This window comes from Grampus griseus, assembly GCF_964374135.1.
Source record: "Grampus griseus genome assembly, chromosome: 11".
Classification (NCBI taxonomy): Eukaryota; Metazoa; Chordata; class Mammalia; order Artiodactyla; family Delphinidae; genus Grampus; species Grampus griseus.
The window spans coordinates 76,306,630-76,323,388 of NC_139005.1; the positions used below are offsets into that span (position 1 = coordinate 76,306,630).

The window sequence follows — 16,759 nt, forward strand, 5'->3', positions numbered from 1 at the left end:
GATGAATGGTAAATTGATGGAGTTGGGTCAGGTCTGCACCAGTGTGTGAGAAAAATGAGTGGCTCGGCAAGTTGTAACATGAACTTTTAAAGCTTTAAATCCTGTTTTGAAAAAATTTACTCTACCAATGTTCAATTAACTTTTTTGCAATGGAAGGATAAGCTTCCATGAGTGATATTTAGGAAGCAAGAACAAGCAAAAAAGCATCACTAAAACCCCAAAGGTCTTGGTTCTCTCTTAGAAGACATGTAGGGAAAAGTGATGCAACAATATGTGAATAATTATTGATTAGTGAGAAGTCAAAAAGCATGAGAGGGCTTCCCTGGTGGCGCAGTGGTTGAGAGTCCGGCTGCCGATGCAGGGGACATGGGTTCGTGCCCCGGTCTGGGAAGATCCCACATGCCGCGGAGCGGCTGGGCCCGTGAGCCATGGCCACTGAGCCTGCGCATCGGGAGCCTGTGCTCCACAACGGGAGAGGCCAGAACAGTGAGAGGCCCGTGTACCACAAAAAAAAAAAAAAAAAAAGCATGAGATATGCAGAAAATAAAATTGCTTTTTTAAAGGATAGTATAACGATAGATGTCATATCTAAATTAGGCCTTGAAAGTCATCTGGTTTTACCTTTTCCAAATGAGAAAACAATCCAAGAGAAGCTAAATGACTTATCACCAGTTTTATGGCAAGTTGGCGGCAGATTCAAATTTAGATAGTAGCCAGGCCTGCCAATTCTTAGCCCAGAGCTCTGTCCGCCCTGCCTCCCTCCTTTTAACTCAGTGAGAACGCAATTATTGCTAATAGTTTTGTTGTTGACCTTCCATGGACTTGATGGCAAATCAAGTTTTCTATGACAGTAAGTATGATTTACTTGCATTTTGCAACAGGGGCTTCATCTAGCTGAAAATCGATTTTAGAAAGACCAGTTTATTTCTCCACCTCTCTGTGAGGACCAGATTGTTCTCTGTGATTATATACCAGAACAAGGGGTTCTAATTAGTTTTCTTTTCAAGGTGCTTTTCTTTCATTTCCAGGCAGCCAGTCAGACCTTGGGCCAAAGGGATTTCTCTGCAAAACCATTGCACTCAGGGATGCAGGTTAACATGTGGGCCCTGGGAGGTGGCCTGTCATGTTAGTTTTCTCAGCCTGGCGGCGTCCCCCTATTTCCTCCCCTTCCATAACTAATTATTCTGTCCGATACATAGTCTTATTTATGTGTGTTTTTGTAAATGGTGTTGTTTTAGACATATATTTTAAAATTCGCATTGTTATAGATATCATTCTTCTTTTAACATTTTCACCTTAGTCCATTCTTTCTATTCCCTGTATGCTCCTTCATATTTATTTATCTGCTCCCCTAGTATTGAGCTCTTGTATTGCTTCCAGCTCTTTTCTTCCCAGTGTTACTTGGTATAAACAACCTCATACATGACCCCTCATGGGGTCTGATCTGAATGAGAATTCTTCTGGGATATATAAACCCCAAAACAGGATTGCTGGGTTATAAGGTGTATATGTTTGCTAACACAAGTGATTTAGCTATGTACAAACAGCCTTCTGCATGTCCCTTATCGATCTTTTTCAGAATTTTTCTTGGGTACATGCACCTAGGAACAATAAAACTGTATTCAGTTTTATTCACGCTGCCCACTTGCTTGTAGAATGGCTGCTCAGTCTTCATTCCCACCAGCAGTGAATAAAGTTTCCTACATGGCCACATCCCAGCCAAAACTTGGTATTGTCTAGATTTCTGTGCACATAAAGTAATTTATCATTGTTGTTTCAATTGTTGTTTCTTAAATTTCTGCATTTGAGCATCTCTTTATATGCTTGCTTTTGCATTTCCTCTAATTTGAATTGCCTGGTCATTCCTTTGTCCTTTTTCCTTTGGAGATTCTTACCTTTTTCCTGTTGGTTTCAGGAGTACCTTATAAATGCAGAAATTTTTCCCTCCTTGGCTTTAGACATTAACAAATATCTTTTCCCATTCTCTGTCAACTTGAATCATAGTCTCCTTTGACGTAAAAAATTCATCTTTGGGGGAGTCATTTAAAAAGTCACTTCTGGGGTGGGGGAGGGATAAATTAGGAAGTTGGGATTAACATATACACACTAGTATATATAAAATAGATAACCAACAAGGACCTACTGTATAGCACAGAGGACTGTACTCAATATTTTGTAATAACCTATAAGGGAAAAGAATCTGAAAAAGTATATATGTTACACACATATATAAAACTGAATCACTGTGCTGTATACCTGAAACTAACATGACATTGTGAATCAACTATACTTCAATTTTAAAAAATTAAGTAAACTTTTTTCTTAAACTCGAAAAAAAAAGGTCCCTTCCCACCACAGGTCATAAAGATAATCCAGTGTTATCTTCCATTAAGTTTATAGTTTTGCCTTTTATGTTTGGGCCTTTATCCACATGGAATCTGTCACTGTTTATGGTGTGATGTAAAAGTCCAGTTTCTTTTTAAATATTTATAATTAGCTAGCTTTCCCCAATTTGGAGAAAGCCTTTCCCTACCCCATTATGAAATTTTAATTGTCATTACAAGAATTATCATCTTTATGTAATAATAATGTCTTCCCATCCAGCACATGAATGATCATTTATTCAGATCTTGCTTTATGTCTTTTTTTTTTTTTTTTTTTTGCTTTATGTCTTTTAATGAAGGCTTAAAATTTTCCTCATGGAGGTCTTATGTGATCTTTGTTAATTTAATTTCTAGATCCTTTATAGTTTTCATTGCTTATTTTATTTTATTTTATTTTATCTTGTATTTGATTATTGCCAGAATGTAGAAATGCTGTTTTGTTGATTTTTGTTTTGAGTTGATCTTGTATCTGGCAATTTTGTTCAACTCTCTTGTTTGTTCTAATGGATTGTTTATTGATCCTGGCCTTTTTCTACATATTAAATCATACTCTGAAAATGCTTCCCTTCAAATGTTAATACAAAATTTCTTTTTCTTTTTTTACAGCATTGGTCAGGACTTCCACTACTGTATTCAATAGTAATGGTGCTAGTGGGCATAACTTGTCTTGTTCCCATTCTTAAAGGGGATACATTTTAAAGTTCTTCATTAAGTCAAATGCTTATTGAAGGCTTTTATAATTTTATCAAGTTTTAAAAGTTGCCCATATTCCTAGTTTTTAAAGAAGAAAATTTTAATGGTAAATAGGTATCGAATTTCATCAACTCCTTTTTTTTTCATGTATTAATATACTGCCTTTTCTCTTTAGGCTAGTGATGTGTTGAATTAATTGATAATTTTTATGATGTTGAAATTATTGTAATCGTTGGATAAATTCTACTTGTTCACAATGTATTATTTTAAATACATTTTTAAAAACTCAAATAGTTAATATTTAGGATTTTTACATCTAAAATTATAACTGAAATGAGCCTGTGATTTTTCTTTTCTGTATTCTCCTTGTTGTTTGGAATATAAGGTACAGGAGCTTAATAAAATGGGCTAGTTTTTGTTCCTTTTCTATTTTCTGGAACAACTTACGTCAGTTAGGAAATGAAAAGTTCTATGAATGTTTGATAGAACTAACCTATAAGACCATTGGGGCCCAGGGCTCTTCAGCAGGGGAGGGCTTTGCTTACCACTTCGGTGTGTTTAATACATTGGTTTATTGAAGTTTTCTATTTTGTCCTGCACCAGCTTTGGCATTTTATATACTCCCAGTAATATATCACTTCATCTACATTTTAAAAATTTATTAGTTCACTTGTGAGTGTTTACAGATTATTGCTCAGCACATTTTCGCTCCTCCCACCCTGTGAGATTTAATTACCTGTCCTGTTGGTCTTGGGCTTGGCCACATGTCTTGCTTTGGTCCATGGAACGTTAGTAGACTTGACCTGAGCAGAGGCCTTACATGTCCTCGGGGAAGAGGTTAGCCTTTTCTCCTGAAAAGTGGCTGCACCAGAAGGGGACAGTCTCTTAGCTCAACTTTTTTTTTCTGGTCCAACAAACCTGAAGCACACGGCACTTCCGTCAGTGAGTTAGGGAGAGTGGTGTATCTCACCACCTCTCCAAAGGAATGTGTATGGTTTTGCAAAGTGCTCCCCCATGTCCACCGAGTCTCTTTATAAAGCACTCATATGTGCTTACCAAATCTGCAGTTATATTTCAAAACAGCTGAAGTTTAAAACGGAGTTCTACAGTTAAAATGCTTGCTGTTACTCTAGACATCTGACCATGGCTTTATCTGACTTTCCTAGCAGCTGTTTACATGTCTGCTGTGCCGCTCCTTTACTCCATGGCCTTCAGTCTTTGAACTGTACTTTTGAACTTTGTATAGGTCCTCTTCTCGGGTCACCATTAAGGTGGCCACATGTCGTAGGATGCAGGGTACAAAGCAGAGGTCAACCAGACAGGTCACTGAGCCTGTGAACTTTCCTTCACTCGGAGAACCTAAAGGTTGGAAAGGAAGGGCACAGAAGTCGAAGACTTAGTCTCTGCACATAAGGAGCTTGGGAGACAGCAATGTCATATAAGGAACAGAAAAGTTATGTGTGAGTCTTTTAGATTTGAGCCCAGAGCAGCTACTGATAAGTATGAGTGTGGGAGGAAGAGTTGGTTAGAGAGGAGGGGTCAATATGCTGTTTTCATCCATGTCATGACCACAGAGACGGAGGGTAGAGGGGTGGGTGGCTAAGTGGGGAGATGGGAGGTGGAGACTGGGGGTGTTGATCCCTTCAAATGGCTTTTTGGCTTCATCATGGTAGATGGGTTTATCAGAGAATGTTGTTTCTTTTGAAACAGGTGAGTTTTAACTTCACTGAGAATGGAATTAAAGGATTGCATGAAAGAGATAGGATCTGTATAAGGGAGAGCATTTTGTCAGTATAAAAGGAGTAACCCCCTGCTTAGGGTTTTTTATAAAATAGCCATTCTTCTGTCCCAGTATCTGGTGGTTCTTAACCAGGGGTAGTACTGCTTTGCCCCAGGGTATGTGGACATGTGTGCTAAGGCTGGCGTAGGGGATGTTACTAGCACTTAGTAGGTGCAGGCCAGGCAGGGATGCTCCAGACCTTGCTGTGCAGTGGAGACAGCACTGCACAGTGGATTGTCCTGCCTGAGATGCCAATAGCGCACTTGTTGAGAAACACCGGACTTCCCAAGCTTCAGTCATTTCTGTTCTACTTGTACAATTCTTGCCTTATCTTTTAACACCTGTACCACTAATTGAATGCTTTTATTTAAGTTTACTTTTTATTTTAAAACTTACTTTTCTCTTTTGTTTACTTTTTGGTCATTCTATATCTGCTTTTTTATTTACTTATCTTAATCCTTGCAGTCATGGGTTTGAAATGCTATTTATACTTTTCTAATCGTGTTAAAATAGATCCATGACTACTCTAATACAGAATGTTCCCCTCTGTACCCCTGGCATCACTTTGCCCACCACCAGTGGTGTGCACATCAAGCTTTGAGGAACAGTGGCCAGGCGGTCACAGTGGATTGATTTATAGCTCGACCTGATTTGATGTAGTATGTCCTTGGGAGTTGACACTACCGCCTCAGGACTCTGATTTTTAATTAACCTCATGTTCCGCAGAATTCATGAGCTGGAAGGCTCATGAGGATACTTTTCCAGATAGAGGTCAGACGACACAAACAGCTATTATTGTCTCTGTGTGTGTAAGATCTCCTTGGAAGGGCTTGATTTGTTCTTGGCTGGGTCGCGCTTATGTGCCAATTATCTTTGCTCAAGCCTGTGTCCGTAGATTGCTGGCCACCTCCCAGTTATATGGCAGTATTCACAAGGGATATGTGACCCTGAGAGTGTAGAGGAAGGAGAGCAAATACTGTCCTCACTTCCACATCATTGGCTCAAAGCATATGTTGCATTAATAGTTGGCCAGGAGTCAGAATGATGACAGAGTGTAGCAGAATCACAGATGCTCCCGCCCCAGCACCCAATGAACTGACCCAAAAAGCAGTTCACAACAAAAACATTCGCCAGCAACAACCCAACAGACAAGAAAACCAATCACAGCTTTGTGCTGTGCACTTTGACCAGTGGCAGGTAATGAAGGAAACCGTCCATCCTGACCCCTCAGGAGCAATGCCGGGAAAGGGAGGTGAGGGGACAGCATCCTGAGGATTCCCACTAACACAGATCAGTATGGGAAGAAGCTGCCTGAGAAGGTGAGTGGGTGGCCTCGGTGAATGTCAGGCAACAGCCTCAGCAGAGGCAGGAAGGCAACTCGGAGCAAGCCATCTCCCCAGTTACGGGAAAGAGATCACAGGAGTGAGTGCACCCTGGCAGAGCGGGCTCTGTTGTAAGACATTTAACTGGCTTCCAAAAGAGAGGGCAGTGCATAGGACCCCCGGCAAGGGCTGGCCTTGTGAGTCCTACTTCTCCTTCACGCCAGAGCACTGCATAGAAAGCCAAGCTAACTTCGGAGTGTAGCTCAGAGGGAGAAAGGCAACGGGACCCCTATGGAGTGAGCAGAGTGTCAAGGATGCATCAGCTTACTGTACAAGACCAAACAGAAGTTCTGGACAGAGATACTCATGTTAAGTATCAGCAAGATGAAACTAAATGTCATGAAAACTCTGCGAAAATGCTACAGCAGAGGAATGAAATATAGGAACACGGCTTGCAGAAAATAAACATGCAACCAATCTGGTCTGGGAGAAAACCCAGAGTCCAAAGAAACTCAACCTCACAACTATTTCATGCTGTAGAAGATCTCAGTATCAATCCAGTAGAAATAAAAACTCAATGTTATGATTAAACAACAAGATTCTTTTTTTATTTTTAATTATAAAATATAACATAAAACTTGCTGTCTTTTTCCATTTTTAAGAGTACATTCATGTTGTTGTGCAACTAACCTCCAGAACTCTTTTAATCTTGCAAAACTGAAACTCTGTCCCTATTAAACAGCAACTCCTCATTACACCTCCCCAAGCCCCTGGCAACCATCAATCTTTCCGTCCCACTGAATTTGACTGTTCTAAGTACCTCATATGTATGGAATCATGGAGTATTTGTCCCTTTCGTGACTGGTTTATTTCACTGAGGATAATGTCCTTAAGAATCATCCATTATGTAGCATGAGTCAGAATTTTTTTCCTTGTTTGGGTTGAATAATATTCTAATGTATAACATACCACATTTTGTTTATCCATTCATACCTCAATAGACACTTGAGTTGCTTCTACTTTTGGCTGTTGTGAGCAATGCTGCTATGAACATGGATGTACAAATATCTCTTCAAGTAACTGCTTTCAGTTCTTTTGGGTAATATAATCCAGAAGTAGAATTGCTGGATCATAATTCAATTTTTAATTATTAGAAGAACTGCCATACTGTTTTCCGTAGCAGCTGCACCATTTTACATTCCCACCAACAGTGCATAAGGATTGCAATTTCTCCACATTCTTACCAATACTTATTTTGTTTTGTTTTGTTTTTTGAGTAGCCATCCTCATGGGTGGCAGTAGAAAGGGATTTTTAAAAGATAGATTGAAGAGCCAAGAAAAATTAAGAACAAAAATATGATATAAGATTTGAACCAGGAGGAAAAAAATACAGAATAGCCTTAACTGTCAGTCAAATGAATGGCATGGGGGAAAGGCATGAGATAATCACAGGAAAGGAGTTAAAACAGTAAGAGAGAAAATGATAGCCATGGAGGATAGGCAGAGCCCTCCAGTATAAGGAATAGAAATAAAGAATGCAAAGATATAACACAGGGAGATTTTTCTGAAAGGGAGGAAGAACTAAATCTTTGGTGAGAAGGCCATGCCACATACATGGAAAGGCTGATGAAGAGTGACCAAGATAAACCCTGGTCTAAAGCTTCAGTACTGTAAACTCCAGAGAGAAAAAGCAAATAATACAAAAAGGGGGATGTTCAAGTCAGTATCAGAATTCTCCATACCAGCATTCTCTACCATAAAATATGAGCAAGTTCTACACATGTAAGAGGAATAAAAATATTTAAATAATATAAAATTATATTCATAATTCAGAATATAATAATATGACATTATTTTTATAAATATTGTTATTGTTCAGCAGTGAAGGCAGTAAGCAGACAGTCTTGATCTGAAAGAACTCAAGAAGTGTAGTAACCATGAACCTTTCTTGAAGAAAACCACCCCATGAAGAGATTCACCCAAATGACTCAAATCAAAATAACAAACTCAAAAGCCATGGTTAAAAAACAGTAACAACAACAAAAAACACTGGTGAACATTCAGACCATTAAAAATATAGTTTTAAGACTAAACAGCTGGGAGAAGATTATTGTTACAGAAGCATGTAAATGTTATGCATCCAACAGAAGAAAAATGATATAAGCAAAAAAATCTAGACGTATGAGGAAAAAGAGAGGAAATATAAAGTGTTCATTATAAAGCATCAGTGTGAAGACATGTAGTTTACCTCTTAAATTTTCATTAATTTTTTTCTCAGCATTAAATATTTTGTGTGTATGTGTTTTTTGTTTGTTTTGTTTTTTTAAGCATTTAATTGCAGGTCAGAAAGCCATTTAGGTTCACTTTGGCTGCTTTTTCTTCTGTTATATTCAAGCAAAATTAAGTTACTCTTATTAGAAAAAAAACTTGTCGTATTCTCCTTCTCACAGTATACACACTTAAAGAGATGTCCCGAATGATGTTCACAAACTGTCAGTAAGATGGTAGGGTAGTGGATAATTTGTTGTCTTCTTTGTACTTTTTTGTGTTGTTTGAATTTTTTAAGATGAGCCCATATTTTTATAAAAGCTGTAAAAATGTCAGTGTTAATATAAAATAGTTTGGTCAGTAGTATCATTATTCTAATTTGCTTCTTAGTCATTTAAAAAAAAGCAGTCTTGACAGACACCAGAGAGAGTCCTTGACAATATTTTTGCAACTCATGCCGAAGGTATTGGCAACTGCCTAGAGACCAAAGGCACATGCTGTGGAAAACATCAGCTATTCTAACAGGATGCTTTTTGCCTTCTCATTGAATTCATAAATCAAAACAGTGAGCTGGAGAGTGTGAAGTGGGATTGACCTGAATTTCTGTGATGCTGGTGACAGAAAGTGTAGTATAATGTGCTATTGTACTGAAGTCTGAGGTTCCAGTCCTGGCCTAACCCATCACCAGCATCATCATTTTGGGTGTTTGGAGTCCATCTCAACCTCTGCTCTTTGCTACAGTGACTGTCTCTTCCTTGAACCTGCCATGTCCCCCTGCCTCGGGGTCTTTTCATGCGCAGTTCTCACTGCACAGGGCACACCTCCTTTCCTTTCCCTTCACTGGGTTCCTTCTTACTCATGCTCGGGACTTAGCTTTAACCTCCTTCCTCTGGAAGGCCTTCTGTGTAACCAGTGGCACTTCTCAGCACATCTGTAGTCACTCGCTCAGTGTCAGACTTCCTCAGCAGACTGGCCTCGGGGAGATAGGGCTCCAGTTTAGGAAGTGCAAGGTCAGGTTCTCTCATTGCCCCTACACAGCACGTACTTCCTCTCCTTCTCTGGGCTCAGCCAGGATGGTTACTCTCTTCCTGTGACTTGTGCTGGGACAGTGAACTCTGCTCACCTCTCTTTCTGCTCCCTCGTGGCCTCTAGGTTTTCTTTTTCTCAGGGGGCCTCTTAGCACCTGCTTCTGTTAGAAGCTGTCACTTTTTTTGGTGGTGTCCAAGTTTGTTAGGAAAGAGTGGCTGTTCTGTTCAGCCCCTTACCCTGTAGCACTAGCCATTCCTGTAGGAGAGAGTGTCACTCCTCCACCCACAGGCCAGTGCCAGAGGGAGGTGGACCCTGCAGGCATCCTTAGATTCTCCCAGAAGCCTCGGCTTGACCTCTCTAGTAAAAGAGATGGCGGTGAAAAAAGCATGTTACAAAGCAGTACCTGCAATGTAATCCTAAATGTATGTTTTATGTATAAAAGACTGAAAAGAAATAGATCAGTGACCCAAGATGTGATCTACCCTGGAGAATTTTCTGTGTGCACTTGAGAAGAAAGTGTATTCTGCTGTTTTTGGATGGAATGTCCTATAAACATCAATTAAATCCATCTGGTCTAATGTGTCATTTAAAGCTTGTGTTTCCTTATTTATTTTCTGTTTGGATGGTCTGTCCATCGGTGTAAGTGGGGTGTTAAAGTTGCCTACTATTACTGTGTTACTGTCAATTACCCCTTTTATGGCTGCAAACAGATGGAGAGTTATACCATGTTCTTGGATTGGAAGAACCAATATTGTGAAAATGACTATACTACACAAAACAATATACAGATTCAATGCAATCCCTATCAAATTACCAATGGTGTTTTTCACAGAACTAGAACAAAAAATTTTACAATTTGTATGGAAACACAAAAGACCCCAAACAGCCAAAGCAATCTTGAGAAAGAAAAATGGAGCTGGAGGAATCAGGCTCTCTGACTTCAGACTATATTACAAAGCTACAGTAATCAAGACAGTATGGTACTGGCACAGAAACAGAATACAGATCAATGGAACAGGATAGAAAGCCCAGAGATAAACCCATGCACATATGGTCACCTTATCTTTGAAAAAGGAGGCAAGAATATACAATGGAGAAAAGACAGCCTCTTGAATAGTGGAGATGGGAAAACTGGAAAGCTACCTGTATAAGAATGAAATTAGAACACTCCCTAACACCATACACAAAAATAAACTGAAAATGGATCAAAGACCTAAATTAAGGCCAGACACTATAAAACTCTTAGAGGAAAACATAGGCAGAATACTCTATGACATAAATCATAGCAAGATCCTTTTTGACCCACCTCCTAGAGTAATGGAAATAAAATAAAAAATAAACAAATGGGACCTAATGAAACTTCAAAGCTTTTGCACAGCAAAGGAAACCATAAACAAGACCAAAAGACAACCCTCAGAATGGCAGAAAATATTTGCAAACAAAGCAACTGACAAAGGATTAATCTCCAAAATATACAAGCACCTCATGCAGCACAATATCAAAAAAACAAAAACCCAATCCAAAAATGGGCAGAAGACCTTAACAGACATTTCTCCAAAGCAGACTTACAAATTGCCAACAAACACATGAAAAGATGCTCAACATCACTAATCATTAGAGAAATGCACATCAAAACCACAATGAGGTATCACCTCACACCAGTCAGAATGGTCATCATCAAAAAATCTACAAATAATAAATGCTGGAGAGGGCGTGGAGAAAAGGGAACCCTTCTGCACTGTTGGTGGGAATGTAAATTGATATAGCCACTATGGAGAACAGTATGGAGGTTCCTTAAAAAACTAAAAATAGAACTACCATATGACCCAGCAATCCCACTACTGGGCATATACCCTGTGAAACCTGTAATTCAAAAAGAGTCATGTACCACAATGTTCATTGCAGCTCTATTTACAGTAGCCAGGACATGGAAGCAACCTAAGTGTCCATTGACAGATGAATGTTTAAAGAAGATGTGGCACATATATACAATGGAATACTATTCAACCATAAAAAGAAACAAAACTGAGTTATTTGTAGTGAGGTGTATGGACCTAGAGTCTGTTACACAGAGTAAAGTAAGATAGAAAGAGAAAAACCAATACTGTATGCTAACACACATGTATGGAATCTAAAAAAATGATACTGATGAACCTAGTGGCAGGACAGGAATACAGATGCAGATGTAGAGAACAGACTTGAGGACACAGGGCGGGAATGGGACGAAGTGAGAGTGGCAATGACATATATACACTACCAAATGTAAAATAGGTTGCTAGTGGGAAGCAGCCGCATAGCACAGGGAGATCAGCTCGGTGCTGTGTGACCACCTAGAGGGGTGAGATAGGGAGGGTGGGAGGGAGACACAAGAGGGAGGAGATATGGGGATATATGTATACATATAGCTGATTCACTTTGTTATACAGCAGAAAATAACACACCATTGTGAATCAACTATATTCCAATAAAGATATTAAAAAAAGGAAATAAATCAAATTATTATGAATGGGTTTCTCTGATGGAATTTCAAGTTATTTTTATTTTCTTGTTTTCAAATTTTCTGTCGTAAACATTTCCAAAGATGCTGGGTGGTACTTCTTAAGCCCCTATATGTGCCTCTGTACTGAGTAGCCGCCATGAAGACTAGGAGGAGTTGGCCCCTGCCATTTGGAAGTGTGTGTCATTCTGCCACGTTTTTAATTTCTGCCCCTGTCTGATGTGTTTGCTCGCTCTCTTCACCCTCGTGTCTTTCTCCTCCCCAGATGACCAGCTGGCTGGAATCCCCCCCCACATCCTCCACAGCTCCCCTTCCGACCAGCAGATCAACCAGCTGGCCCAGAGGCTGGGCCCCGAGTGGGAGCCCGTGGTGCTGTCTCTGGGGCTGTCCCAGACTGACATCTACCGCTGTAAGGCCAACCATCCCCACAATGTTCAGTCCCAGATGGTGGAGGCCTTGGTTCGCTGGAGGCAGCGCTTCGGGAAGCAGGCCACCTTCCAGAGCCTGCTCAGGGGTCTCCAGGCCGTGGACGTGGACCCCTCGGTGCTCCAGCACATGTTGGGATGATGGCGCCCCGTCAGCACCTGGGGAGTCCATCCCCTAGTCTCGTGTGCCGAATCCTGACTCTCACCCAGTGCAGGTAGATTTGGGGGGACTGGTTGGTTGGTTTTAGTGATTTCTTAGATGAAAGGAGATAATGGGATTTCCACTTGACATTACTTGAAAGGTGGGATGACTCAGTTGATCTCCCACGGTGATTTGACAATTCATTGTTTCTCATTGCTCGGAGATTACATTATTTGAATTGTGCAGGTTTTAATTGTGTGGTTGCCATTTAATAGACTGGTAGATCCTAGTGGCTCCAAAAAATACAGGTTATGAAGCAGAAACTAACACACCATTGTAAAGCAATTCTGCTCCAATAAAGATGTAAAAAAAAAAAAATACAGGTGTTCCGTATATAAAACATCCACTTTTATGTTGCCTGGGAACTGAACTGTGGACTTAGCTATCAATCATGATGTTAATAATAAAAATTGAATGACTGTATATAATGTGGCCCTCTCATGAGAAAGTATTGCTTGTGTTTTTTTTCTTTCATTCTTGTGTTGCATAGATTAAGGGTGTAAAACTACGGTAGTCCTTTCTTTGGAACAGAATAGTAACAGCGAAATGGTTACTTTCTCTAGTCAAGATAAATCGCTCAGGCAGGGTGTCTGCATTAAATTTAAGACACTGAAGCTCCCTGCAAAAACCAGTTCAAGTACCAGCATGCATACCTGAGCCCTTTATCTTTAAAAGATTTGCTTAAGAAAATCCCGCGCCCTTTATTTAAAGGACTGGGGGTTGGGGGGCAGTGTGGTCTTTCCGTTGAAGCCTTGATGATTGAAGTGTTGTGCTCCTAAGGACTGTGATTTAGTTTTCTGACTTTTTACTAATAACACATGGTATTTGTCAAATGCTTTACTGTTTTCAGGGCTTTTCACACATGTGATCTCATATGGACCTCACAAAAAGCCTATGAAGTAGTTAGGTAAGAGAGGTGAGCCCCGTCCTGTATCAAGATGAAGCGATTTGCCTGGGCCGGATGAGTGAGCGTGTGTCTTTGCAGCACTGGTCCTGTGTGCCCTTTCCAGCTGCTCCATCCTGCTCCATCCTCTCTCTCACATGCTCTGGAAGAAGCTTGCTGCCCTCCTCCTGCTAGCAGCATCTCCTCAGACAAGTTACTACACTTCTCTAAGCCTCAGTTTCCTCATTTGTTGAGTGAGGCAATGATTGTCCCCACCTCCAAGATTTTTGTGATGATTAAAGGAATAACATCTGCCACAGGCTCATCTAGTGCCTGGCCCATCACCAGCTCTTGGGAAATGGTAGCTGTTAATTCGCTGCTGTGGCTGAACACGGATGCAGTTCCCAGACCAAGTTGAACAGTGGCTAAAGCTGAGGGTACTGTAGGAGGAAGTGCTATTACCACGTTTCTTGCTAAGCTTTAAAATGTGATATGGCTTTATTAATGCTACAGTGGGTCCAATCAGGAGAGACACAGGTGAACATTCCCAATCTGTGATCCATCCTTCTGAATAATTAGAGAATCTATTTTCTAATACTAACTTAACTCAGAATTTTTCAAAGGGAAAAAAATTCTGAGGGCAAGCATATACAGTGCTGAGGTTGGACAGAAAGTGGTGCTCAAAATGGTGACAGTCGTGAGTTACTTACATCCTTTCAGATGTCTAGTAACCATATTCCCTTTCCTAAAAAGAATCGGTTATTTTACGGTTCAACAAACAGTTCAGAAGGACGGTCCACTGGCCTTATCAGCTCTAATTTTCCATTTTGTAGTCCAGCCATTAATTCATTATCTTGTGAAATCCTCACACTTTTGGCCCCATCACTGCACCCCGTGACAGACTGTTCTTCCACGGCATCTTCAATAACTGCTTGTCATTTTGAACCTTGGACTTATTAGGTCGCTATTCGTCCCCCTGGGTTTGCTAACAGAGAGGAGCTTTTGTTTTCACCACATGTATGGATGAGCGAGTATAACTGGGCTCGGCTGCATCTGACTAGATGGCATTTTAGGAGTGGGTCTGATGACTACCCAGGGCATTCCTGCCATTTGTAGGGCATCTGTTATGCACAGGTACCTTTGTGCTCTGTCAGCAGTGAAGGACAATTTGTGAAGAACTTGCCATGATGGGCTGATGGGGTTATTAGGGAGCTCTGACTTGTTGCCCTCAATGAGCAGGGCATCTCCACCATCAACTAGCAGCTGCAGCTCTTTGGGCCTGCTCATGCCCTTGCAGAAGATTTGCAGAATGCAGGAACCGAACATCAAATCACTGCCTAATTTCTACCTCTTACTGAGAAGAGTGATACTACATGGCATCTGCCTACCTCCCAAGAGAATCCAATAGGTGATTGCCTGCAAGGAGTCCATGTGTTTTTGCACGGAAGAAGGTTCTACAATCCCAGAGACTGCCTACTCCCAATAAAATTCTTAATGAGTACAATGAGGTGGTAGAACATTTGTAGGTGCTGACAAAAAAAAATGATTAAAAAGTCTAACTCCACTTTCGTTTGGGTGTGTGTGTGTGTGTGTGTGTGTGTGTGTGTGTGTGCGCGTGTGTGCGCACACATGCACGTGCGTGAGTATGCCCCGTAACTTTTTAAAAACTGTAACTTCTATGAAATTTTCTCAGTACAAAAATAGTACATCTTTTTTATAGCAGTGAAAAAATACCAATGAGCAAGAAAAAAAAAAAAGAATTTCTCCCACTCCCATCTTCCGAAGATAACTACTTTTACAGCCCAGTTTTGGTCTATGTCCTCCAGTTCCTTTCCCGTGCCTGCATATTCTCTCTGTAATAAAAACAGGATTGTATCGTACATGCTGTTTTACAGTTGGCTTCTTTTATTTAACATATAACTGTCTTTCCATGTCATTAAATATTTTTCTATACCTTTCAACATCCTCTGTGATTTTCAACATCCTCTGTGTTCGGAGCACACTTTAAAATCCTATAATTTTTAGCAGCATATTTGAAGAAATTAAAAGAGACTAGCTATTAAGTATAACAATGTCTTTTTGCTGTCAAAACATCCAGCATAATCCCACTGTTTGCTTTGTCCCCCTTTAGAGCCCTGTTGTTACTTGAGTAGAGCTATTGACTGTCCCCACTGTGCATTCTTACATACTCAAAAAGCAAAGTTGAACACATTCCCATAAATGTTTGGGGCTTTATTCTAAGTTTTTAATCTCTTTCTTACAGCAAGATGCCTTCTCCACTGTGGCATGTGATCCACTCAGCTCCGTGTTCTCTTCCTACAAGTATGTGTTCTGGGGGACAGTAATATTGTGCGTCGATCCGAATTTGGTGGGACGCCATATTTGATCTGTGTGCAGCCGCTGGTCTACACCATCATTTTTAGTAGTGGCATACTTTCCAGTATATGCACGTACCATGACTTGCAGATCACTTTCCTCTTGTGTTAAGTGGATCTTTAAATGGTTTTTCCTTTGTCACTATTACAAACAGTAATGCAAGGAAAGTCCTTGTTAAATATTTACATTCCACCAGAGGTTACAAAGGCAACTGAGGCAGTAGAATGGGTCTGTCTTCATCCCTTTCTCTGAGGAATTCCTCAGAAGTGGTAGTTTTAGGAAGAGACTTCCCTCATTCAGTTATTCAGCAGGCACTTATCAGGAAGCTCCCGTGAGCCAGTTACTCTGCTAAGTGGCGAGGCAAAAAGATGACCGATACACCACAGTCCCGGTCCTCCAGAAACTCACTGTTCGGCCAGTGAGACCGACATGGATCTCTAATCACAATATGAGATAATGAGGTCCATGCCTGGGTAGTGAGTCTGTGGGAACACAGGGGAGAAAGGATTCACTCTGCCTTGCTTCAGAGGTGAGAGGCGTGGAGAATACTCATATAAGGCTCATCTCTTGGGCAAGTTACTCTACCTTTCTGTGCCAGTTTCTTCATATGTAATGTGGGCAATAACAGTACTGTGCTTACAATCAGGCTCCCACAAAATTAAAGCTTAGAACAGTGCATGGCACAGCAAAAATGTTTTGCTAAATCATTGAGTTGAATTATTTCAGCTATCAGAGTTTGTCTAATATTCTCCACCCTACCGGGTCCCTGAGAAGCATGAGGGTCAAAATCACCCTTTCCTGCTGTGATTTGCATATGAAAATAGGAAGTACATGGTCCTTCAGTACTTTTATCAAGACTTTAAAGACAAGGAATGTGAACTGGTAGGCACAATTCAGAGC

The 16,759-nt window shown here is 40.5% G+C and overlaps 1 protein-coding gene across 1 annotated transcript in view; it reads left to right on the forward strand.

Moving 5' to 3' along the window:
• Positions 1 to 13,002, forward strand: part of CRADD (CARD and death domain containing adaptor protein) — a 191,740-nt gene extending 178,738 nt beyond the window's left edge. Inside the window, exon 3 of the mRNA XM_082665639.1 lies at positions 12,239 to 13,002. Coding sequence (XP_082521765.1) covers positions 12,239 to 12,540 — 302 coding nt within the window. The 3' untranslated portion in view covers positions 12,541 to 13,002. The remainder of the gene's footprint in view (positions 1 to 12,238) is intronic.
• The last annotated feature ends 3,757 nt before the right edge of the window (positions 13,003 to 16,759 follow it).